Source organism: Saccopteryx leptura, chromosome 3 (genome assembly GCF_036850995.1).
Source record: "Saccopteryx leptura isolate mSacLep1 chromosome 3, mSacLep1_pri_phased_curated, whole genome shotgun sequence".
Taxonomy (NCBI): Eukaryota; Metazoa; Chordata; class Mammalia; order Chiroptera; family Emballonuridae; genus Saccopteryx; species Saccopteryx leptura.
Genome location: NC_089505.1, coordinates 167,831,181 through 167,858,290, shown reverse-complemented (window position 1 = coordinate 167,858,290; position 27,110 = coordinate 167,831,181). Strand labels below are relative to the sequence as shown.

At 39.6% G+C, this 27,110-nt stretch overlaps 1 protein-coding gene across 2 annotated transcripts in view; it reads left to right on the top strand.

Moving 5' to 3' along the window:
- EPHX4 (epoxide hydrolase 4) overlaps positions 1 to 27,110 on the top strand; it is a 49,937-nt gene that overhangs the window by 2,298 nt on the left and 20,529 nt on the right. For both annotated transcript variants that reach the window (XM_066372221.1, XM_066372220.1), the window contains exons 2-5: positions 499 to 584; positions 16,508 to 16,665; positions 19,197 to 19,325; positions 23,887 to 23,990. In XM_066372221.1, coding sequence (XP_066228318.1) covers positions 499 to 584; positions 16,508 to 16,665; positions 19,197 to 19,325; positions 23,887 to 23,990 — 477 coding nt within the window. The remainder of the gene's footprint in view (positions 1 to 498; positions 585 to 16,507; positions 16,666 to 19,196; positions 19,326 to 23,886; positions 23,991 to 27,110) is intronic.

Below are 27,110 nucleotides of genomic sequence, written 5' to 3'. Positions count from 1 at the left end.
GTACATGCAACTCTCACCTTAAAATAATAATGTGGGAAGGAAAAAACTAAAAATAAGGAATGGAGGTGTGAATTATATAACTGATGGCACAGCTCTTGACAGGCAAGCTGAGAAAAGTACATGACTAAGAGGTAAACATGACAAGAATATGAGTTCAGATCAGAATTATTTACAGGTCCTGTACAATTTGAATGAGATGAAATGTGACAGAGTAGGAAGGTGAAAGTCACAAATTGTAACATTGTTTTAGAAGCTCCTAATTCATAAATTGACATTGTAAGTAGAAAAAGGAAAGGTACTATAAAGAGAATGTTGAAAAAAAAGGAAATCTGTCAATTTACCCTGTTGGTAAATCATGAAGTTTTTTTTTTACTTTGAAATGAATAATATTCATTTTAGATATTAAAAATAATGCAAGTGAGTTATCTTTTAATGAAATGCTTTGACAGTCAACACAAATCATCACTAAAATTTCATGCTCTCTTTTATTTACTGCAGGATTCGGGGTTAAGATTTCATTATGTTGCTGCTGGAGAAAGAGGCAAACCACTTATGCTGCTGCTTCATGGATTTCCAGAATTCTGGTAAATGTACCAATTAACTTTTCCTTTTGCATTAAAGAGTCTGCTTATCAGAGTGTCATAGGTACAGGGACTTTATTACTAAATGCATTAAGGACGCTAGTGCAGTAGGCATTGAAGAAAAGAGTGGAGGATGGCAAAAACCCATCTCTCCGTCATTTTTCCAGAGCAATAAATCTATGGATGCCTCTTCCTGAAATTTTCCCTACATAAGATTTTTCTCCACTCTGGATTTACCAGCATAAACAAACATAAGTCATTTTCATATTAAACTTTTATTTTCTTTCTCCTGGAGACAACTTACATAGGTGATAAACAGCCCATGCAAATCAATGTGTGTATGTAGACTCATTGAGTGGAGTGCTTGACATGATTGGCTCACAAAAAATTTAAGTCTGAAGCATTAGACAAATCTACATAAAGTAGCACGGGCAGTGAATTCTGGCCCAGGCATCTTACTTGCTGCAGGACCTGCACAATCATCTGCCCTATTGTTGCAGAGTTGTGAGGATAAAGTGAAAGGCTTTTCACATGGCCCCAGTGAACACTCAAGGAAGAACACTTCATCTTCTTCCTTCATTCCCATTCACTCAGTGTGGAGATTCACATGCTAGTTCTAACATCCTCAGTGCATTTATAATAAAGCCCCTTTTATTCATATAATATTAACTAACATGTATTAAGGTAATACTTCTTTCAGAGCTAAGTGCAGTTTAAATCAGGACTTTGGATGACAGAAAACCTTTAAACCTCTGAAGGAGGTGAATATGTAATTGTGAGAGTTTAGGTGTTAAGATAAATAGCAAGGGAGAAGTTTGGGGACAGGGAATTGCCAGAGACCTTTAAAAAATAATTTCTTATTCTGTCCAGATAGCACGGTTGGCTAGAGCATCATCCCGATATGCAAAGGTTGACGATTTGATCCTGGTCAAGGCACATACAGAAACAGATTGATGTTTCTGTCTCTCTCTCTCTCTTTCTCTCTTCCTTTCTCCCTGAAATCCATAAATAAAATAACATTTAAAAAAATTATAAATTCCTGATTCTGGCTAAAGATGATGATGATAACTAACATTTACCAAGCATTTATTATATGCCAGCTGCTTTTCTAAATGTTTTATTATTATTAATATTATTACTATTATTGATTGATTTGGGGGAGGAGCAGAGAGAAAGAGAGACACTGATTTGTTGTTCCACTTATTTATGCATTCATTGGTTGATTTTTGTACGTGCCCTGACTGGGGATCAAACCCACAGCCTTGACATATTAGAACAACCTGCCAATCAACTGAGCAACCCAGTAAGGGCTAAATGCTCATCTCATTAAACGTTAGAGCTAACCTTCTGAAATTGCCAGGCCTAGAATGTAAGGCACACCTTGTTCTTGAACTTTAGAGCTGCCCTCGGCTGCTTGATCTCAGTATGTAGGAATGATAATGATCTGGTAATATATATGAATTTTTTAAGAGGGCGTGGGCAGGAGAGAGATGAGAAGCATCAACTCATAGTTGTGACACTTTAGTTGTTCATTGATGCTTCTCATATGTGCCTTGGGGGGGGAATAAGAGGGGGCTTCAGCAGAGCCGGTGACCCCTCGCTCAAGCTAGTGGCCTTGGGGTTTCGAACCTGGGACCTCAGCGTCCCAGGTCAATGCTTTGTAGGGCACCACCAGTCAGGCCATACATGGATTTTTACCCTTCAAATTTTACACCTCATAGAGACATTCAAAATGGTATTGAAAGTTGTTCAGCCTGACCAGGCAGTGGTGCAGTGGATAGAGCATCAGACTGGAATGTGGAGGACCCAGGTTCGAGACCCCGAGGTCACTAGCTTGAGTGCGAGCTCATCAGGCTTGAGCAAAAAGCTCACCAGCTTGAACGCAAGGTCGCTGGCTCGAACAAGAGGTTACTTGGTCTGCTGAAGGTCCGCGGTCAAGGCACATATGAGAAAGCAATCAATGAACAACTAAGGTGTCGCAACAAAAAACTGATTGATGCTTCTCATCTCTCTCCATTCCTGTCTGTCTGTCCCTATCTATCCCTCTCTCTGACTCTCTCTCTGTCTCTGTAAAAAAATAAATAAAAAAAGTTATTCAACATGGCTCTGATTGCAGCAGAGCGACTTCCCAGATGGGTAGAGCATTGCCCCCTGGTGGGCGTGCGGGTGGATCCTGGTTGGGCGCATGCGGGAGTCTGTCTGACTGCCTCCCTGTTTCAAACTTCAGAAAAATACAAAAAAAAAAAAAAAAAAAAAAGTTACTCAACAATATAATAATACCTTACTTGAACATTTTATATCATCATTCTAAACAGAATTCATGATCTGAATGGGCAGGTTGATATTTAACTTTCTAGAAAGAAAAGACTTAAAGTTTATTCTCTCTACCTCATACCAACCCTAATTATTTGCCCATCATCTTTTGCTTCTGGGACTTTACTTCTTTACACATGAAACAGTCTACATGAAGATAAAAATAAACCTACAACCACTTGATAATTGTTTCAAGGAGTTCCAGAAAATAGCAGTGATACCCAGTTAATATAAGAACAGTAGACACTGTCACATTTTAAGAAATTATATTTTTACACATTTTTCACAGCGTTGTTCCTTTATGAGAGCACTTTTGCAAAATAGAAATTTCTGATGTTTCTTTTACTTGTCCTCAAATCTTCAGTGAATGGAGCAGTCTAGAAGGGGCCCAGCACTGGGTCTTGGAAATCAATCAGTCCTATTTGCTCCAGCAAAGTCAGATCTTGGATGTTTCCCAAAGGAGTCTAGTTGTTGTGAGAAGTTGTTTAGTTTTTTTTTTGTTTTTTTGTTTTTTGTATTTTTCTGAAGCTGGAAACGGGGAGAGACAGTCAGACAGACTCCCGCATGCGCCCGACCAGGATCCACCCGGCACGCCCACCAGGGGCGAGGCTCTGCCCACCAGGGGGCGATGCTCTGCCACGACCAGAGCCTCTCTAGCGCCTGGGGCAGAGGCCAAGGAGCCATCCCCAGCGCCTGGGCCATCCTTGCTCCAATGGAGCCTTGGCTGCGGGAGGGGAAGAGAGAGACAGAGAGGAAGGAGGGGGGTGGAGAAGCAAATGGGCGCTTCTCCTATGTGCCCTGGTCGGGAATCGAACCTGGGTCCCCTGCACACCAGGCTGACGCTCTACTGCTGAGCCAACCAGCCAGGGCCAGAAGTTGTTTAGTTTTGAGTAAACTCCTAGAGATGTTTTAACTCTGAAGAACATAGATAAAGAAATATAAGCAGATCATAGGAATGACTCCCTTCTAGTCACCAAATTCACCATTTGTTACTCCAGCTAGAAGCTTACTATAATTTAAAACAACCATAACAAATCCCTAATAACTCAGTTACTCAGAGATCATATTGAATTCATTGAACTTTGCTGGCCATTATCTGAAAACTGTCTAATTTTCAGGGAGATTCCAAAAGCAACTATATAGAGATTGCTTGTAATCAAAACCCTCTGACTATGTCATACCCAAACTAAGACTTCTTATTTATTTATTCATTCGTTTTAGAGAGGAAAGAGAGAGAGAGAAGGGGGAAGGAGCAGGAAGCATCAACTTCCACATGTGCCTTGACCAGGCAAGCCCAGGGTTTCAAACCAACGACCTCAGTGTTCCAGGTCAATGTTTTATCCACTGCACGACCACAGGTCAGGCTAAACTAAAACTTCTATGTTGAGGCTTACTCTGTCTTTCTTTCCAATCAAATTCCTACTATGGAGGCTAGTCAATTCCATTCAGGTGCCCCATTCAGGAAAAAGTCAATTCAAAGCAGAGTTTAGAACAAACCTATTTTGGTTTTTGTTGTTTTTTTTTATTTGTTTCTTTATTTTAAGATTTTTGGAGACAGGAGAGATGACAGGAGGGGGAGCAGGAAGCATCAACTGGTATTAGTTGCCTCTCATTGTACCTTGACTGGGCAAGCCCGGGTTTCAAACTGGCAATCTCAGTATCCAGTTTTCAAGCATTCCAGGTCAATGCCTTACCCACTGCATTACTACAGGTCAGGCTGTTTTTTGTTGTTTTTTCTTATTTCAATTTTTTATTGAATTTATTGGGGTGACACTGGTTGTAAAATTATATAGGTTTCAGGTGTACCATTCTAGAATACATTATCTGTATATTATATTGTGTGTTCACCATTCAAAATCAAATCTCCGTCTCCATTTATCCACACTATAGCTTCTTCTACCTCCCCCTACTCCCCTTTCCCTCTGGTAATCACCATACTGCTATCTGTGTCTATGAGGGCTTTTTTCTTAGTGCCTTTACTTTTTTCACCCAGCCCCCTAATCCCCCTTCCCCTTAATAGCTGTCAGTCTGTTTTCTGTATTTATGAGTCTATTTCTATTTTGTTTGTTAACTTTTTTTTTGTATTTAGAAATTAAATATAATGGGGTGACATTGGTCAATAAGAATACATAGGTTGGCCCTGGCCGGTTGGCTCAGCGGTAGAGCGTCGGCCTGGCGTGCGGGGGATCTGGGTTCGATTCCCGGCCAGGGCACATGGGAGAAGCGCCCACTTGCTTCTCCACCTCCCCCCTCCTTCCTCTCTGTCTCTCTCTTCCCCTCCCGCAGCCAAGGCTCCATTGGAGCAAAGATGGCCCGGGCGCTGGGGATGGCTCCTTGGCCTCTGCCCCAGGCGCTAGAGTAGCTCTGGTCGCGGCAGAGCGACGCCCCGGAGGGGCAGAGCATCGCCCCCTGGTGGGCAGAGCATCGCCCCTGGTGGGCGTGCCGGGTGGATCCCGGTTGGGCGCATGCGGGAGTCTGTCTGGCTGTCTCGCCCCCGTTTCCAACTTCAGAAAAAAAAAAAAGAATACATAGGTTTCAGGTAAACATAGCATTTGAACTGTTGACTCTGTTGTGTGCCTATCACCCAAAGTCAGATCATTTTCCATCATGATATATTTGTCCTTCTTTACTCCCCTGGTTAGTTTATTTTGTTTATTAAATTCCACATATACATCCTGGCCGGTGGCTCAGTGGATAGAGCGTGATCCCAGCATATGGATGTTCCATGATTGATTCCTGGTGGGGCACACAGGAGAAACAACCATCTGCTTCTCTCCCCCTCACTCTCTGCCTTCTCTCTCTCTTCCCCTACTGCAGCCAGTGGCTCAACTGGTTTGAGCATGGCCCAGGTGATGAGGATAGCTCGGTTGATTTGTTCATCAGCCTCAGATGCGGTTGCTAGGTAGATCCTGGTTGGGATACATGCAGGAGTCTGTCTCATTATCTTCCCTCCTCCCACTTAAAAAAAAGGTTTCATATATAAGTGAAATCATATGGTATTTGTCTTCCTCTGACTGGCTTATTTCACTTAGCATAGTACTCTCCATGTCCATCCATACTGTTGCAAAAGGTATGATATTCTCCTTTTTTAAAGCCAAGTAGTATTCCATTGTATACCACAGATTTTTTTTTTTTTTTTTTGTATTTTTCTGAAGTTGGAAAGGGGGAGGCAATCAGACAGACTCCCACATGCGCCTGACCGGGATCTACCCGGCATGCCCACCAGGGGGTGATGCTCTGCCCATCTTGGGCATTGCTCTGTTGCAACCAGAGCCATTCTAGCACCTGAGGCAGAGGCCACGGAGCCATCCTCAGTGCCCGGGCCAACTTTGCTCCAATGGAGCCTTGGCTGCGGGAGGGGAAGAGAGAGACAGAGAGGAAGGAGAGGGGGATGGGTGGAGAAGCAGATGAGCGCTTCTCCTGTGTGCCCTGGCCGGGAAAGAACCCGGGACTCCTACATGCCAGGCCGACGCTCTACCACTGAGCCAACTGGCCAGGGCGTGTACCACAGATTTTTTATCCACTCATCTACTCATGGGCACTTGGGCTGCTTTTTTTTTTTTTTTTTTTTTTTGTATTTTTCTGAAGCTAGAAACGGGGAGAGACAGTCAGACAGACTCCCGCATGCGCCCAACCGGGATCCACCGGGCACGCCCACCAGGGGGCGATGCTCTGCCCCTCTGGCCATCGCTCTGTCGCGACCAGAGCCACTCTAGCGCCTGGGGCAGAGGCCAAGGAGCCATCTCCAGCGCCCGGGCAAACCTTGCTCCAATGGAGCCTTGCTGCGGGAGGGGAAGAGAGAGACAGAGAGGAAGGAGAGGGGGAGAGGTGGAGAAGCAGATGGCGCTTCCCCTGTGTGCCCTGGCCGGGAATCGAACCCGGGACCCCTGCATGCCAGGCCGACGCTCTACCACTGAGCCAACCGGCCAGGGCCTACTTGGGCTGCTTTTAAATCTTGGCTACCATAAATAATGCTGCAGTGAACATAGAGGTTTATATATTCCTTCAAACCAGGGTTTTGGGTTTCCTCAGATATATACCTGGAAGTAGAGAAGAAGAATTAACATCATTAAAATGACCATATAACCCAAAGCAATCTATAGATTCAATGCAATTTCTAGCAAGATACCAATGGCATATTTCACAGAACCAGAACAAATATTCCAAAAATTTATATGGAACCAAAAAACACACCGAATACCCACAGTAGCCTTTTTTTTTTTTAATTTTATTTTATTTACAGAGACAGAGAGAGAGTCAGAGAGAGGGATAGATAGACAGGAACAGAGAGAGATGAGAAGCATCAATCATCAGTTTTTCGTTGCAACACCTTAGTTGTTCATTGATTGCTTTCTCACATGTGCCTTGACTGCGGGCCTTCAGCAGACCGAGCAAACCCTTGCTTGAGCCAGCGACCTCAGGTCCAAGCTGCTGAGCTTTGTTCAAACCAGATGAGCTGGTACTCAAGCTGGCGACCTTGGGGTTTTGAACCTGGGTCCTACGCATCCCAGTCCGACGCTCTATCCACTGTGCCACCGCCTGGTCAGGCCACAGTAGTCTTGAGAAAGAACAAGGTTGGAGGAATCATGCTACCTCATATCAAAATACACTACAAGGCCACAGTAATCAAAACAGCATGGTAGATCAGACATATAGATCAATGCAACAGAATAGAATGGCCAGAAATAAACCTATGCCTCTATGGTCAATTAATTTTTCACAAAGGAGGCAAAAACATACAATGGGGTAAAGATAGTCTATTCAATAAATGGTGTTGGGGAAATTAGACAGATATATGCAAAAAAAATGAAATTAGACCACATTCTTATACCATACACAAGAATAAACACAAAATGTCTAAAAAACTAAAATGCAAGACTTAAACCATAAAAATCCTAGAAGAAAACAGGCAGTAAGATCTTAGAAAAAATTAACAAATGAGACTGTATCAAACTAAAAAGTTTTTGCACAACAAGGGAAACCATCAACAAAATGGAAAAACAACCCTCTGAATGGGAGAACATATTCACCAATGATACATCTGATTAGGAGTTAGTATTCAAAATTTATAAAGAACTAATTCAACTAAACACTCCCCAAAAACACAATCCAATTAAAAAATGGGTAAAGGATTTGAATACACACTTCTCCAAAGAAGACATACAGATGGCCAATAGACATGAAGAAATGTTTAATGTTAATAATCATCACAGAAATGCAAATTAAAACCACAATGAGATATCACCTCACACATGTCAACATGGCTATCTTCAATAAATCAGCAAACAAGTATTGGCAAGGGGATGGAGAAAGGGGAAGGAAGCTTTGTGCACAGCAGACTGGTACAGCTGCTGTGAAAAACTGTATGGCGTTTCCTCAAAAATTAAAAATGGAACTGCCTTATGACCCAGCAATTCCACTTTCGAGAACAAAGCTATTTTGATTAAGGAACTTCAAGTCTCTCCCTTGGGCTTTCATTCCTCTTTTTCTAAAAGGCCCTTCTCTTGCATTTCTCTTTACTTTGAAAACCAGAAAAAACTTTGCCTGGCATTTCAAATCAAATTAATTTACATTTTAAATGTGAATATTATTCTGCTATTATCAAGTTTGGCCTAAATATACAAGACATCATGTCATTCAGGGGCAGTCAACCTTTTTATACCTACCGCCCACTTTTGTATCTCTGTTAGTAGTAAAATTTTCTAACCGCCTACTGGTTCCACAGTAATGGTGATTTATAAAGTAGGGAAGTAACTTTACTTTATAAAATTTATAAAGCAGAGTTACAGCAAGTTAAAGCATATAATAATAATTACTTACCAAGTACTTTATGTCGAATTTTCGCTGTTTGGCAGAATAAATATTTATAAAACAAGTTACTATAGTTAAATCTATCTTTTTATTTATACTTTGGTTGCTCCACTACCGCCCACCATGAAAGCTGGAACACCCACTAGTGGGCAGTAGGGACCAGGTTGACTACTTGTAGATCAAGTAGGTCAGACTATTTGACACAATGAAAACAAAGGAATCATAAATTTGTAATGTGTGTAAAAGTGCTTTTTAAACAGAAAAGCATTACCTATATTTACTATCATTACCTAAGAATAGCATTGAGAATTGGTGTCATTTAATATATACTATTAAATGTTACACAGAAACAGTAAAATCCTGCATCTTCTTTTTTTTAAATCTAAAGGAAACTTCAAACAAGATATACATCTTTGAGACCTTTAGCTAAATTAACCCAAAATAGAGCTGTTTGTCAAATGATGATTTTACTCCTCTCTCTCCCCTTCAATTTGCATTGCTTTTAAAAATATTCTGAGCTGATGCAGGCAGTTTCTTTGAGTCGTCTTCATCATCAGCTGTATGGAATGCATTTGTCATTATTCAAGTGCTAAGGCAAATGAGGACTCTTCACACACACATGCAGCTGAGCACAGAGGCTGACGAGGCTTTTACTCTGCTGCGAAGGGGAAAAGGATATTCTCCATCTGAAAATGGCTAGTCTGGAAAACTAGAAGCCTTCCTTACATTAAGAGTAGTAACTAGGAAAGAGGTTTCTTTTTAAAAAGAGTTCTCTGCTATTACCAAAATCTACCAGAAATCAACTGTGAATGAAATTAGCTCATTTTTAAAATTTTAATATTTCCAGGAGTTACTGATTTTGCAATATAGCTCATTCTTGTATCAAAGGGGTTGTTTATGTTTTAATTATATGAATGACATGCCCATTGGTCTACTACTGGTGTGATTTCATTTTCAGTTTAATGTGTAAATCAAATATTCTTTATTTATGAACTCCAGGAAGATTACATTTAAAAATTACTCTTTGGCCTGACCAGGTGGTGCCGCAGGGGATAGAGTGTCGGACTGGGACACAGAGGACCCAGGTTCAATACCCCGAGGTCACTAACTTGAGCATGGGATCATAGACATGACCCCGTGGTCATTGGCTTGAGCCCAAGGTCGCTGGCTTGAGCAAGAGGTCACTCACTCTGTAGTCCCCTGGTCAAGGCACATATGAGAAAGCAATCAATGAACAACTAAAGTGCCCCAATGAAGAACTGATGCTTCTCATCTCTCTCCCTTCCAGTCTGTCTGTCCCTATCTGTCCCTTTGTCTCTCTCTGGCTCATTATTAAGATAACAGTTTCTTTATTTCTTAGAAATGTTTAAGACAGGGGTCCCCAAACTATGGCCGCAGGCTGCATGTGGCCCCCTGAGGCCATTTATCCGGCCCCTGCCACACTTCCGGAAGGGGCACCTCTTTCATTGGTGGTCAGTGAGAGTACTCCTGGAGTACTGTATGTGGCGGCGTGGCTCACTACAGTACTACTTCCGGTAATGCAGGATGCACACATCAGGGCTTCGGAAGCACAGCGCATCATATGACGCACATCCGGTTTGCAGCTGTGGTGCCCCACATCACCGGAAGCAGTGTGAAATAACAGCAGAAGTAGGAAGAAAGGCAAAGCACTATAACCATTACTACACAGTACAATGGCCCCCATACTCCCCCAAATATACAACAACATAATGACCCCTATAACCTCCCTTTGCCCAAAAGTCTCCCCCCACATTACTACACACCATGTTTCCCCTATTATAAGACCCTGTCTTATATTAATTTTACCCCCAAAAGACGGGGGCTGTCTTATTTTTAGGAGGTGTCTTATAATAGGGGAAACATGCAGCAGTGGGCTTCCCACAGAAGAGACCCACCACTGCTGCTGCTGCAGGTGTCCAGGACGCTGTATACACAGTGTTACACCATCCTTGAATACAGCACTGGAGGCGGTGCTGGGCAAGGTGGCATGCTTTCAAATTGCCAAGCTAATAGCATGCACTGGCAGACCATTTGTGGAGGGAGAATTTGTTAAAGAGAAATTGAAGGATTTCATTTCTTCAACAAAGGATTGAAGAAATGGGAGACAATTTGTATCAGCATTTGCAAAACTCCGCAAGAAAACTTTCCTATTTTTCCTTGGCACTCGATGAGAGCAATGATGTTCGTGATTCTGCACAACTTCTAATTTTTATTCGTGGGACGAATGACAATTTTGAAGTCACAGAAGAGCTTGCTGCACTGCAAAGCATCAAAGGAACAACTACAGGAGAGGATATCTATGAAAAGGTTTCCCAAACTGTGAAGGATTTGGAGCTGGACTGGGCTAAACTAGCCAGTGTGACAACTGATGGTGCTCCTAGCATGCTGGGGTCTAAGAAAGGAGCAATTGCTTGCATTAACCAAGAGATGGACAAACGTAACCATTCTCATCCAATAGCCATACACTGCCTCATCCACCAACAAGCGCTATGTAGTAAACCACTGAAGTGGGACTCTGTTATGAAAATGGTGGTATCTTGTGTTAACTTCATTAGAGCTAATGCACTAAACCACAGACAATTTCAGGAATTTCTGTCTGAGCTAAATGTTGCCCATGGAGATGTTCTGTACCACACAGAAGTCCATTGGCTGAGTCGAGGGAGAGTTTTGAGACATTTCTATGACTTACTTCCACAGATTACAGCTTTTATGCTTTCAAAAAACAAAGAAGTACCAGAGCTCAATGATGCAGAATGGAAATGGCACCTCGTCTTTCTGACAGATGTAACAGAGCTACTCAACAGTTTCAATGTGCAATTCAAGGAAAAGGGAAGCTCATCTGTGATATGCAATCACATGTGAGAGCATTTGAAGTAAAATTAGGCCTCCTTATCAAACTAGTGAAGGAGGAAAATTTCTGCCATCTCCCCTTAACTCAAAATCTGTTAGCGGAAAAACCCTTGATTGCATTCCCAAAAGAAACGTGTGGATTCACTGGGAAAGATGCAAAAGGCGTTCCAATTCAGATTTAAAAAGCTTCATCTCCATGAACAGGACATACAGCTTTTCCGTAACCCATTTTCTATTGACATTGAAAATGTGGATACAATTTACCAAATGGAACTGGCTGAACTGCAGAATTGTGACTCTCAGAAAGACACATTCAAGTCAAGCAGTTTGCCTAATTTCTATGCATCTCTCCCCTCTGAGACATATCCTAATCTCAGGAACCATGCACTCAAAATGGCAACCATCTTTGGCAGCACTTATGTCTGTGAACAGACTTTTTCCAGAATGAAACATCTGAAATCTCCAACCAGATCTAGACTAACTGATGCACAGTTTCATCATTTGTTACGGCTAGCAGTGACAAATATGGAACCGGACATTGACCATCTCATTAGCCAAAAGCAGGCCCATAGTTCCCATTGAAATACTGGTCAGTTTGTTGATTCAAATTTACTTGTTCTTTATTTTAAATATTGTATTTGTTCCCGTTTTGTTTTTTTACTTTAAAATAAGATATGTGCAGTGTGCATAGGGATTTGTTCATAGTTTTTTTTTTATAGTCCGGCCCTCCAACGGTCTGAGGGACAGTGAACCGGCCCCTGTGTAAAAAGTTTGGGGACCCCTGGTTTAAGATATTGATTCCATTCATTGATAATGGCAATAGTTAAGTTTATTTATAAGGCAATTGAAATTATTAATAAGATAATGAAATATGCAGGTATTTTGTTTTCATAATATCTAATACAATTTTAAATGTAAAATATTTTGGGGTTGTACACATTATTTTGAATCAAATTTCTATCTTGCAATCTCTAATTGAATTCTGAATGAAGACATTATCAAAACAGTGCACATTTTATTGGGGGGCATGGCTGAAAAAGGTAAAGGGATAACAGAGTACAAACTGATAGGTACAAAATAGATGGGGGTATAAAGTGAAGCATAGGGAATATAGTCAATACTATTGTAATAATTATGTATGGTGCCAGAGGGGCACTGGAAATATTGGAGGGAACACTTTGTAAAGTATTTGATTGTCTAACCACGATACTGTACACTTGAAACCAATACAAAATAATATTGAAAGTAAACTGTAATTGAAAAAGAAAACAATGCACATTTTAATAAAAATTGAATATAAATTCCCCAACAGGAATTTGGGAACTTCAGTTGTCATTGTCACAAGCACTACTATGATTCGGTGCTTTCATTTGTTTGTTGTGTTACTTTTTCAACAAATTTCTGTTGAACACCTATATGGTCTAGATATTCTACCAGGCAACTCAGGGAGCTTACAATTAAATGGAAGCAACAGACACCATCACATCATTATAAAGCACATGTCCAGTATACTGAAGAGTATACATACACGTAGAGAATACAGAAGGGACTCAACCAGCCTGCCTGTGGAGGAGGGAGCCTGGTGAGTCTCCTGGAGGAAAAGACGCCCACTGAGAGGAGTTCAATCAGGGGGGAAGTCGGGAAATGAGGGGAGCAATAATGTTTCAGACAAAGGATATCATATGATCAAAGTCATAAAAGCAAAATAACAATACTGTGTTTATTCCCTACAAATGACTTAGCACCCCAGAGGCAGCAGGATCTGAATCCTGCTCTCTGCTGTCTGCTAATTCTGTGACCTCTGGCACACCAGTTAACCTCTGTGCCTCTGTTTCTTCTGCTCTAAAGTGGGGATGATGTTGCCTGACCTGTGGTGGCGCAGTGGATAAAGCGTCGACCTGGAAATGCTGAGGTCGCCGGTTCGAACCCTGGGCTTGCCTGGTCAAGGCACATATGGGAGTTGATGCTTCCAGCTCCTCCCCCTTTCTCTCTCTCTGTCTCTCCTTCTCCTCTCTAAAATGAATAAATAAATAAAAAACTTTAAATAAATAAATAAATAAATAAAGTGGGGATGATAATAGTACCTACACCATAGTACTGTTTTGAAGATCAACATTACTTTATCTGAAGCACTTAGTATTGTGTCAGGCACATGGTGAGCATGATGTAGGTGCTGGCTCTTTTTATTAAACAGCAAGTAACAGAGTGTAAAGTGATCAAGCTAGAAAATTGGGTAATAGTCAACTCTTGGAGGTTTTGTCTGCCAGATGTAGCTTGGGCTTCACATGATGAGTTAATAGGGTGTCAAGAAAATATTTTAAGACAGGAAATTACATGAAAGAGTTTGTGGGTTGACTACATACATCACTTTGATTTGGTAGAAGATAGAACCAAAAGGAATGAAGTGGACACAGACCAGTCAATAGGCTGCTGCATTACTGGAGGCCTTAATTAAGATAATGATAGTAGGGGTGGCTAGGAAAAGTGATTAAATAAGTATTTAAGAGGTTAAATCTGCAAATTGTTGATCGGGTATGATGGATTAATATAGAGGAAAGAGTTGGACTTCAGTTACAAAGACATAAAAAAATCAATTCAAAAATTTAAGTAAGGCTAATGAGAAAATAATATAATATGTGTAGACAGATGAGTATCTAAGGAAACAAACTGCTTCATTTGTTGCAACAGTATTGCTATGGCCTACCTAACAAAAACGCTTTTGTTAACATTTTCAAATTCATCTTAATTGGTAATGATTTTGCAGATTTTCATGAATCATAGATACAATTCCAAATATGTGTCTGACACCCTTCCTGATAATGTCTGTTGATGAAAAATGGCTGATTTGTTTTATTGATCTTATTGCTTTGTGTCATTTTGCATTGCAGTCCCCTCTCACTATTGGTTTATAATCTCAGATCACTGTGTTCACTTGTTTATGGAACTCCAAAACTCTTTTCAGACAATAATCTCCCATTTGGCTGGTGTCAGACAATTTTACATTGTGTTTCCCTAAACAGATGTGCATGCAAAATTTTTAATGCATATTTTGAGTTTCATAACATAACGAATCACTTTGAAAAAATCCGCGTCTTTTTTTCCTGTTCGTTATTATTCAAAATGATTTTGCTTAATTGAAGAAGAAAATCTCATGGATCTCTGTATTTGAATTAATTCTGCCATTCCAAGATCAAGCACAAAGGGAATACCTGGCCCAGCAGAGGCCTCCAGGAGTTGGCTTGTAGCAATGTGGCCTTTTTTTTTTTTTTGTATTTCTCTGAAGTTGAAAACGGGGAGGCAGTCAGACAGACTCCCGCGTGTGCCCGACAGGGACCCACCCGGCACGCCCACCAGGGGGCGATGTCTGCCCATCTGGGGCGTCGTTCTGTTGCAACCTGAGCCATTTTAGCACCTGAGGCAGAGGCCATGTAGCCATCCTCAGAGCCCGGGCCAACTTTGCTCCAATGGAGCCTTGGCTGCGGGAGGGGAAGAGCGAGACAGAGAGGAAGGAGAGGGGGAGGGGTGGAGAAGCAGATGGGCGCTTCTCCTTTGTGCCCTGGCCGGGAATCGAACCCAGGTCTCCTGCATGCCAGGCCGATGCTCTACCACTGAGCCAACTGCCCAGGGCCTTGGCCTTTTTATTTTATTTTATTTTTTTAATTGATTTTTTTAGAGACAGAGAGAGGAAGGGGTAGAAAGAGAGAGAAAGTAAACATCGACTTGTTGTTCCACTTATTTATGCATTCATTGCTTGATTCTTGTATGTGCCCTGACCAGAGATCCAACCCACAACCTTGGCACATCAGACAATGCTCTAACCAACTGATCTACTTGGCCAAGGTCTAGTAATATGGCCATTTTTAAAAAAATTTTATTTATTTATTTATTTTTTACAGAGACAGAGAGTGAGTCAGAAAGAAGGATAGACAGGGACAGACAGACAGGAACGGAGAGAGATGAGAAGCATCAATCATTAGTTTTTCATTGTGCGTTGTAACACCTTAGTTGTTCATTGATTGCTTTCTCACATGTGCCTTGACCACGGGCCTTCAGCAGACCAAGTAACCCCTTGCTGGAGCCAGCGACCTTGGTCCAAGCTGGTGAGCCTTGCTCAAACCAGATGAGCCTGCACTCAAGCTGGCAACCTTGGGGTCTCGAACCTGGGTCCTTCCGCATCCCAGTCCGATGCTCTATCCACTGCGCCACCGCCTGGTCAGGCAATATGGCCATTTTAATATGTCAACAGCAGTTCCATTTTGATTCTTTAATATTTTTCATAGCACACTTGCTTGTACTGTACTCATGGTGTAGGATTTTTGCCACAGAAGAATTTTGTTTTATTAAGAAGAGGTTTATCTGAACCAGTTGTTTCATTAGATTCTTGTAGTCATAATCTTTCTGTAATCTTCAGACTTTTTCATTCATAAGTAAACTATTAATACTAAAAAATACTAAACCCTATTTGACAGTGGAATAAAGTAAGTAAACTCTAATTTTTAGGGAAATAAATTTTCATCTCATAAATTTGTTCAGAGAATCAAATGGTTCTGCATTACAGAAGCATTTGTAGATATAGATTCCCTGATAGCTGCATACATAAGAAAAGCTTAGAATTTTTTTAAAAGCTTAGAAAATTATTAAATACATATATAAGTATATTGCTTTTAGTATCTGATATTTTGTAGTTTATGTAAATACTATCCCTTTGTTACATCTCACTGGGGCTGGTAAAAAAAATTTTTTTTTAATAAAGAAGGCCAGTGCTTCCTTCTTAGACAGGTCTCTTCCTTCCTGCTCATACCCAGTGCTGCAGCCTTTCTCAAGATAAGGAGTTTCTTACAGTTTTCTGCTTAGGAAACCTGTAATGTTTGTATTCATTTACTATTTGTATTAATTACTGTGGTATTTTTAATGTTTCTTATATCTTGCAGGTATTCCTGGCGTCACCAGCTAAGGGAATTTAAAAGTGAATACCGTGTTGTAGCACTGGATTTGAGAGGCTATGGAGAAACGGATGCTCCCATTCAGCGAGAGAATTATAAATTGGACTGTCTAATTACAGATATAAAGGATATTTTAGACTCTTTAGGTAGGTTACTTTAAAAAAAACTATAATTATTTTAATTAATTAATTTATTTCAAGAAATTATGAATTGATAACCTCATTTCCTGAGAGGATGCATTTTTCACCTACGTGAGTTATTCTCTGGGTCCTGTCACCATGGTTTTGGGTATACAGACCAAAATATTTATACAAGGAATTTAAAATAATACATCCAGAATAATTATTCAGTCCACCAGCCAAGAATGACTTTCAGAATTTGTTTTTAAAAATAGACTTAATGTTACTATTTATTATTTTTAGAATTATTGGAAATTTGAATCTTATACTAAGAAAAATTGTCTTCAAAACTCACACTTAAATATTAATTTTAAAATGTGACAAGATGCAGAAGCACTTGCATTGCCTTTCTTGTATTGATCAGTTAGTTCCACAGGGATACTGTGGAACAAACACCCAAACTCAGTGGCTTACAAACACACACATTTATTCCTGTGCTTGTGAATCTGCAGGTCAGCTGTAGGCTGGACACCTCCAGCGTAGGTCCAGCTGGAACTGGCGTTTCACTGTGATTTGGTCTGGAGCCCAGGCTAAAGGGGAGGAGCTACTGGGGGGAATATTTTCCCAGCAGTGGCAGAAATGGCACAAGAATATTTCAGGTCTCTACTATCAGCCCATTGGCCAAAACATGTCAAATGGCTTGGCGAGCCCAGAGTTAAATCACAGACCCATCTCAAGAGCAATGCAATTCTCACAGTCCAGTCTACCATCAAAGGGGCAGCAAAGTATACTCTTTCTATGGCAGTGGGAAGAGGGAAAGAGTAAATTTTTTTCAACAACAATGTAATTCACTACATCCCTTTTGATTAAAACCCGGCTGTTACTATCAATATGTTAATGGAACCAATTATAGTGAGAAATCCATAAAATCAAATTAAAGGCCTTTTCTACAATAATCTAATGATAGCATAGATCAGGCCAATATTCTTAGAGAAGAAAAAAATGGATGAGTCTGGGAGTGTTGATGCATTGCTGTCATTTAGTTCAATTGCAGTAAAATTGACTCAGAGACACTGATTTCCAACAGCCATATTAATTCATATTTTGTGGTAATTCAGCCAGATCTGGCCTAAATTTGACATCATGCAATTTTATCAAGATGTTTGTGTGTGTGTGTGTGTGTGTGTGTGTGTGTGTGTGTAGTGTGTTAGTATAGTGGTGGGGTGATGGTGAAAAATGCTTACTTGAAAAAAGTAATTTTAAGCACTTTAGGAATAAATAAAAAATTAATTTTCATATGTTTATACAAAGGAAATCTTGTAGGAATTACTACTAATCAATATTTTGACCCAATTTAAATGATCATAATGGTTATGTGAAATGAAATTTGTATATAATTGGTACTATAATTAAGACTTTCCACTAATTCAGTTAGACTTCACAGTTCCAGATTAGTGATATTTTACTGTGTTGAGTTGTGACACTGAATTTGTGAAGTTTGGGAGAAAATACGTGCTTCTTTGAAATAAAGGTTTACCAGTTGGACATAGATGGGACATCTATGATTTTACTGTAACTAGAAATTTTCCAACATTCAAAAATAACTCAAATGATCTTCCTTGTGAACTAATTATGAGCAGTCTTAATCATGATTTCCAAACTATTTCAGATTGAATATATATTATTATAAGTTATAGATATTATATATATATGGTCTACCGGAAAGTTCTGTCTATTAATATCACAACAAGTTCCGACACGTAAGCACATGTTTATTTGGTGCACATGTGCCTCTCTATTTTTATCACTTAATGTATACATACTGACGTAGCAAATTAACTAAAACAAAGTTGATTCACGTTAGTCTTATGTGTGAAGCGATAGTGTACCCATGGCTACTGATAAAGTTCATTTATGCCACTGTATTGTATACAAATTTCAACAAGGAAGAAATGCTACAGAAGCATGTAGAAATTTATTGAAAGTGTTTGGTGAAGGTATAGTTTCTGATAGGACATGCAGAAGATGGTTTGAAAAATTCGAAACAGGTGATTTCGACTTTTCTGATAAGCCACGTTCTGGGCGACCATCTTTGATTGATGACAATGTTGTTAAAACCATGTTGGAGCAAGATCCTTTTCTGACAACATCGGAGATTGCAGAAAGGGTTAATTCAGCTCAACAAACCATTTCAGACCATATTCGGAAGATAGGATTGGTGTGGAAATATATTATTTAATAAAGTTTATTGGCGGTAAGAAAAATTTGTATTTTGTTTTATTCCAAAAACGGACAGAACTTTCCGGTAGATCATATATATATATTCCTGAAAGAGATTCTGAATTTTAGGTCTAGTGTGGAGCCTGGGCATCTGTATTTTCAAAAAAAGCTAGGTGATTTGGACATAAAGGTTTCAGAAATACCAAACTCAGTATCAGCACAAAGTGTGTAATTAGGGTAGAAGAATAATGTTTCAGAATAGATTAGTTCTGAACTAATGGTTTCTGAAGTGTACCTGTTTTATTTTGATGGTGTTAACATTTATTTCTTGATTACAGGGTATAGCAAATGTGTTCTTATTGGCCATGACTGGGGGGGCATGATTGCTTGGCTAATTGCCATCTGTTATCCCGAAATGGTGATGAAGCTTATTGTTATTAACTTCCCTCATCCAAATGTGTTTACAGGTGAGTTTAAATTTTCATTAAAGTATCTTTGCCAATACAACAATTTATTGTTTTCATTGACACTTAAGATTAAAAACAGCAAAATTTGATCAACTTAATATTTGTAAAATTAAATAAGTAAATATGATATTAGCACATGACACTATGCTTTAAATATTAACTATTTAAAGAGTCTTAGAAGCTATACTTTATATTTGCTTGCATAATTTCATTTCTTTTTAGAAAACATTTTACTTCTAACTTGGGAAGGGATAAAGGGGGAAATGCAGTAACATTACTTTGTTGGTATTGGATCTTGGCAGCCTAGAAATAAAGTCTCCTCTTGCCTGACAGCCTTGGCTACCAGGAATGGCAACATTTTTTAGAGCCACAGTTCTCAAATTTTGGGTCTCAGGATTCCTTTATATCTTAAAAATTATTTAATACCCAGTGAGCTTTTGTTTAATGTGGATTACTTCCATAAATATTCATTGTATTTAAAATTTTAAATGAGATATTTAAAAAAATCTGTCTGGATTTGTTTAAAGAATAACCCTAGTATATGTTAACATAAGTAATATTTTAATGAAAACTTGTTACATCTCTCAAAATAAAATTTTAGTGAGAATAGTGTCATTGTTTCACATATCTACAAACCTCTTTATTTGGCAGCTGGATTCTCAGATCTGCTTCTGCATTCAATCTGTTGCAATGTTTTGTTTGAATTGAAGTCTGTGAAAAAATCTGGTCTCATAAAGATTTGTAATTGTGGCCCTGGCCAGTTGGCTCAGTGGTAGAGCGTCGGCCTGGTGTGCAGGAGTCCCAGGTTCGATTCCTGGCTGGGGCACACAGGAGAGGTGCCCATCTGCTTCTCCACCCCTCCCCCTCTCCTTCCTCTCTGTCTTGCTCTTCCCCTCCCGCAGCCAGGGCTCCATTGGAGCCGGGTTGGCCTGGGCGCTGAGGATGGCTCCATGGCCTCTGCCTCAGGTGCTGGAATGGCCCTGGTTGCAGCAGAGCAGTGCCCCAGATGGGCAGAGCATCGCCCCCTGGTGGGCATGCTGGGTGGATCCCTGTCGGGCACATGCGGGAGTCTGTCTGGCTGCCTCCCCATTTTCAACTTCAGAGAAATACAAAAAAAAGATTTGTAATTGAAAAAGGGAGGAGTATTTTAATAGCCTTTTTAGATAACTGGGTTTTTTTTCGTTAATACTATATCAAACTCAAAACTGTTGGCTTCTTAAAGATTAGAAACAATGTAAAATGTGATGTCATACTAATAAACATTTTGTACTCTGTTCTGTTAAAATCCACTAGTCTCTCAAGCATTTTGAATGGATTTTTTTTCTGCCTGTGTATGATTTTGCAGCATTATGCATTGGAAGATATTATTTGAATTATGCAGATTTTTTATAATTTGAAACATTTCATTATAAAATATCAAAGAATCACATTCATGAATATCACCCCTATTTCATTGTTAGAAATGTCATCAAGGGGTCCAAAGCCATTAAACTCATAGTAGCAGGTACAAGTTTCCAAAATTCTAATTTTTAGTTCAAAGCTTGAATTTTATCATTGGCAATAAATACCGTTGACTATTGTCTCTCAAGTGAAAGGGTCGCTTTGTTCATTTTCAAATGTCCACCTGCCAGATATGCAGGTCTGACTGATGATAGTTTGTTAGTCATCCTGTCAAGTAAAATGGTGTTTCATAAAGAAATGCAGCTAATTCAACTTAACTCAAACAATTGCAGAAGTGCTTTTCTTCAAGACAGCCGTTTGTGTGTACTTTCTCTTTCATCACAATGTTTAAAAAATAAGTACTCAAAGATTGATATATAATAAAATGAATAATTTTTGCGATTCCCTCAAGAACATTCTTAAGTGAAACTGGCACTTAGTTTTATGTGTTTGTTTGTTTATTGCAGGTGTGTGGTAGTGAACAATGTGATGACTACTACTATTTAGTATCACTGCTTTAGTGCTCTGGCAGCAAGGGTTCTGTCTACCATTGCTTTTGTACCATCCATGCAAATGTAAGCCAAGGGAGAAAAGCTTATAATGTCTTTGTTTTATTATAAAATAGTTTTGACATCTGGATTCCTTAAAAGGGCATTCGGGACCCCCAGGGATGTACATGGACTATACTTTGAGAACCGCTACTATAAAGGGAATTCATAAAATCTTAAAAGTGGTTAAAGTCTGTAAATAATGGGTAGGAACATTTTATTTGGTTTTGGCAGAAATTATAATTTTGTCCTCTTTAGCCTTGTCTGAGGTTCAGGTATTGCTGCAATCCACAAAAGCCTCTAGGGAATAATAAATTCAGAACAACACGTTTCTGTTTTTTCCTCAAAATTTGAGCAGTGAGGGAGAAAAGGACCATGACTACCTAAATATTGTGTATTACAAGTGTAAGAGTTGAATTTTAGATACATATCCAATTGACCTGTCTCTGCTGAGGCAATAAGATGGATGCTTAGGATTCAGATATCAAACTGAGATACATCATGTTTTTCTCAGTTCCATTAGTCAGTAGGAGTCATGCTACATGCTTGTTAAATTGATCAGGACCCCAGAGTAAATGCTGTTTTGGACAAACTGTATTGGTTGTTTCAGCAAAAATATACTTGGAATATTTCTGAAACTATATATTTTATCAATAATGGGTTCAACCCTAGTCAGGTCAATGTGAGATCTTTAAATAATATGCCTATATTTTACCTTTAATTGTATTGCTATCTCTCAATGCAACGCTGAAAAAAATCTTGTTCAATAATGACAATGCCCCCACTTACCTGAGAATATGCACATTTAATACATATGATTTTATTACTTTCCAGTTTAAAACTTCAGTATCTTCCCAAAGTATTTTAAATCCTTATCATTTTGGCTGTGCCTGGCCAGGCCTCTGCTTTTCTTTCTGACTCATTTCATGCCACCCACCCTCCTCATTTACTATGCAGCAGCCACATCCACTTTCTTTTTTTTTTTTTGTATTTTTCTGAAGCTGGAAACGGGGAGAGACAGTCAGACAGACTCCCGCATGCACCCGACCGGGATCCACCCGGCACGCCCACCAGGGGCGACGCTCTGCCCACCAGGGGGCGATGCTCTGCCCCTCCGGGGTGTCGCTGTGTTGCGACCAGAGCCACTCTAGCGCCTGGGGCAGAGGCCAAGGAGCCATCCCCAGCGCCCGGGCCATCTTTGCTCCAATAGAGCCCTGGCTGCGGGAGGGGAAGAGAGAGACAGAGAGGAAGGAGGGGGTGGGGGGTGGAGAAGCAAATGGGCGCTTCTCCTATGTGCCCTGGCCGGGAATCGAACCCGGGTCCCCCGCACGCCAGGCCAACGCTCTACCGCTGAGCCAACCGGCCAGGGCCCAAATCCACTTTCTTTCTGCTTCTTGATTGTGCCAGGCCCAGGGTCCACTTTCTGTTCCTAGATGCTCTTCTAGATCTTTGCATAGCTGATTGTTTCTTACCATTCAGGACTCAGCTGAGAGAGGCCTATTCTGACAACCTCGACTAAATAATAGTCCCTCCACCACCCCCCCAACTATCACTCTTTTTTTTTTTAAACAAGAAACAGAGAGAAGGATAGACAGGGACAGACAGACAGGAAGGGACAGAGATGAGAAGCATCAACTTATAGTTGTGTCACTTTAGTTGTTCATTCGTTGCTTTCTCATATGTGCCTTGGCCAGGGTGCTCCAGCTGAGCTAGTGACCCCTTGCTCAAGCCAGTAATCTTGGGCTCAAGCCAATGACCTGATGTCATGTCCATGATCCAGTGCTCAAGCCAGCAAACCCATGCTCAAGCTTATGAGCCCGCACTCAAGCCAGATGAGCCTGTGCTCAAGCCAACAACCTCAGGTTTCAAACTTGGGTCCTCAGCATCCCAGGTCAACAATCTACCACCTGGTCAGGCCCAACTATCACTCTTAATCAGATCACCTCATTTTGTTTTCTTTATGATATTATTGCTATCAAAATATTTTAAGTATTCATTACTTATTTATTGTATAAGTTAATGAGAACATCTTTTGTCTTGTTCACTGCTAAATTCTGTCAAACAGTAGATATTCAAATATTCATTGAATGATGAACTTTCTGGATATATGAGTGAATTTATAGGAAACACTTTCTTTTCCTATGAACACGTTCTTTTTTCATTTTTTGAGGCCAAATGGATAGGGTATTAAAATCAACCAATAAGGAAAATCTTTTAAACAATAAAAAATTATCTCCCTATGTGTCCGTAGGAGAAGTGCTAGGTCACTGATAACGACCTTAAAAGAATGGCAGTGTTGTTTGGGTTTCCTGATCCTTTCTGAGTAAAGAATTCATAAAATGGAACTTCCTTTTTATTTAAAGAGCTATAAATTTTCTAAATATCAGAAATATTCATAATAAAATATAAGAACATAAAAATTGTTCTAAAGAGAAATACACAGAAATCTTTATTTGTGGATTCTTTTATGGGATCATCTCAAAGGTGAAACTGCCTTAAAAAGAAGTTCTTTCAATAGTAAGTATGTAATTTATATGCCTTGAATAAGGTCTAACATGACATTTTAATTTCAGAATATATTTTACGACACCCTGCACAGCTGTTCAAGTCCAGCTATTATTACTTCTTCCAAATACCATGGTTCCCAGAATTTATGTTCTCAATAAATGATTTCAAGGTAAGTTGAACATAGTGATGGATGTGAACCAGTACTTATTGTGGTGATTATTTTGTAATGTATACAATATCAAATCATAATGCTGAACACCTGAAACTAATACAAATGTTATGTCAGTTATGCCCCAATTTAAAAAAAAGGACTGGTGCCTCAAATGGATGACAAAATTAGGAAGTTAAAAATAAAGATAGACTAAAGCACTAAAACCAGAAGAAAAAAAAACAAGAGAAAGTCCTGCTTGTGTCGTTTTGCTTAGTTTTAAATAATTATTTATTGTATATCCGTTATATGCTGTGCACACTGGTAGGCATTTCCTGAATCTATCCTTATGAAAGAAAAATAAACAAATACTAAAAGTTAGTAAGTGCTTCTAAGACCTCACCTATATGCTTAATTACTTTAAAAATCTATGTTTGCATGCTTGGCTGCCTGGCTTTTCAGTGTTTTTGAGAGCCTGTGCCACTACGACCATACCTCTTTTTAGAGAACATCCAATAAGAGAGGAGGGAATATTAAGGCCAGGTGAGAGAGTTAAACAGCATCAGCAGTGGAAGCCCTTGGAAACAAAACCTTAAAATAAAGTAAGCATGGTTATTGGTGTATGATAGACACTGTCACCAGGAGTCATAGTTATTACCTATTTCTTGGAAGCTCATTGAATGCTTTTATGTCCAATATGGTGTTAGATATTCAGGGAAGTTAAAAAAAAAAAAAGGACAATGTTATTTTACCAGAAAATACTTCTGCACATATCTCTGACAGATAAAAACTTTTTTTTTCACATAACACTAATGCTATTATCAAACCTACCAAAATGAACAATTCTGCAATATCATTTAATAACCATTTAAATCTCATTACTATCTCAACTGTCTTTATACACTTCATTTGTTTGAATTAGGAACTAAACAAGGTCCCTACATTGTGTTTATTTGTTCTGGCTATTTATTTATTTATTTTTTTATTAACTGAGAAGCAAGGAGGCAGATTGGCAGACAGACAGACTGCCACATGCACCCCAAGCAAGCCCCCTACGAAGTGTGCTCTGCCCATCTGGGGCCACTACTCCATTGTTCAGGCAACTGAGCTATTTTAGTGTCTGAGGCAGGCCATGGAGCCATCCTCAGTGACAGGGGCCAACAAGCTTGAACAACTTGAGCCATGGTTGCAGGAGGGGAAGAGAGAGAGAGAAGGGAAAGGGGTAGGGTTTGAGAAGCACATGGTCACTTCTTCTACGTGCCCTGACCAGAAATCAAACCCGGGACTTTCACACAACTGGCCAATGCTCTACCACTGAGCCAACAAGCCAGAGCCTGTTATGGCTTTTTAAATTATATCAGTTCATTTTCTCTTTTTTTAATTTTGAAAACAAAAAACAACAACAAAACCCCCAGAGGATTAGACTATTTAAGATCTTACTTAAATTTTAAATTTAGATGTACTTGATGTTTCCTCAATGGTTTGTCTCCTCAGTCTTTACCTGTAGGACTCTAAGAAGCCATAGGAGCATACAAGCACAGACTCAAGGGACAGGCTTATTTCCAATGACATGGAACAGGATTAGGCATTATGGGGCAGAGCCTTATGCTCCCCTATGCTTGGAAGAGTAAATTCCCTGAGGCCACCGAGGTTTGTATACCTGAGCAAGTGATCACAGCCCCTCCGTGAAGGAGAGGCAGAAACCACAGCCACAGCCCCAGTGGGCTGGCACCAGCAACCCCCATACCTCAAAGCCATAGGCAGCAGCAGCAGAGGGGGTGGCGAGTCTGCAGACAGACCACACCTAGGGAACACAAAGGCCACACCCAGTGGACTCCAGTAGCCAAAACCTTCTTTTACACAGACAAAATGAGAAAGCAGAGAAATGCAACACAAATGAATCAAGAAATCAAGAGAAATCCCCAGAAAAGGACCTGAATGAGTCAGATATAACCAAATTACCAGATGCAGAGTTTAAAATAATGATTGTTTGGATGCTCAAAGATCTTAGAACAACAATAGATGGTCATTACGAACACCTAAATAAAGAGATAGCAAATATAAATAAGGACATTGAAATAATAAAAAAAGAATCAGTCAGAAATGACAAATACAATATCAGAAATAAAGAACACAATGGGAGGAATGAAAAGCAGGATGGATGAAGCTGAGAACTGAATCAGCGAGTTAGAGGACAAGATAAATGAAGGCACAGAAGCAGAGCAGAAAAAAGAAAAGAGACTCAAAAAGTCTAAGGAAACTCTAAGAGAGCTCTGTGACAATATGAAGAGAAATAACATCCACATCATAGGGGTTCCTAAAGAAGAAGAGAAAAAACAAGGGATAGAGACTTTGTTCAAACATATTATAGCTGAAAACTTCCTTAAATTAAGGCAGGAAAACATCTCACAAGTTCAAGAAGCACCGAGAACTCCATTAAAGAGAAACCCAAGGAAATCTACACCAAGACACGTTATAATTAAAATACCAAAGCTAAGTGATAAAGAGAAAATATTAAAAGCTGCTAGAGAAAAAAAGGCTATCACCTACAAAGGAGCCCCCATAAGGATGACATCAGACTGCTCAACAGAAACACTTGTGGCCAGAAGGGAATGGCAAGAAATATTCAAAGTAATGCAGAACAAGAGCCTACAACCAAGACTACTTTATCCAGCAAGGCTATCATTTAAAATTGAAGGAGAAATAAAAAGCTTTCCAGACAAAAAAAAAAATCAAGGAATTCACTACAACCAAACCAATGCTGCAAGAAATGTTAAGGGGCCTGTTGTAAACAGATCAAAACGGAAAAAGAATATAGCAAAAGAGGAATACAGTTTTAAAGGATAAAATGGCAATAAACAACTACATATCAATAATAACCTTAAATGTAAATGGATTAAATGATCCAATCAAAAGACATAGGGTAGCTGCATGGATAAGAAAACAGGACCCATACATATACTGTCTACAAAAGACACACCTTAAAAAAAAAAGATGCACATGGACTGAAGATAAAAGGATCGAAAAAAATATTTCATGCAAATGGAAATGAAAAAAAAGCTGGGGTAGCAATACTTATATCAGACAAAATGGACTTTAAAACAAAGGCTATAGTAAGAGATAAAGAAGGTCACTACATAA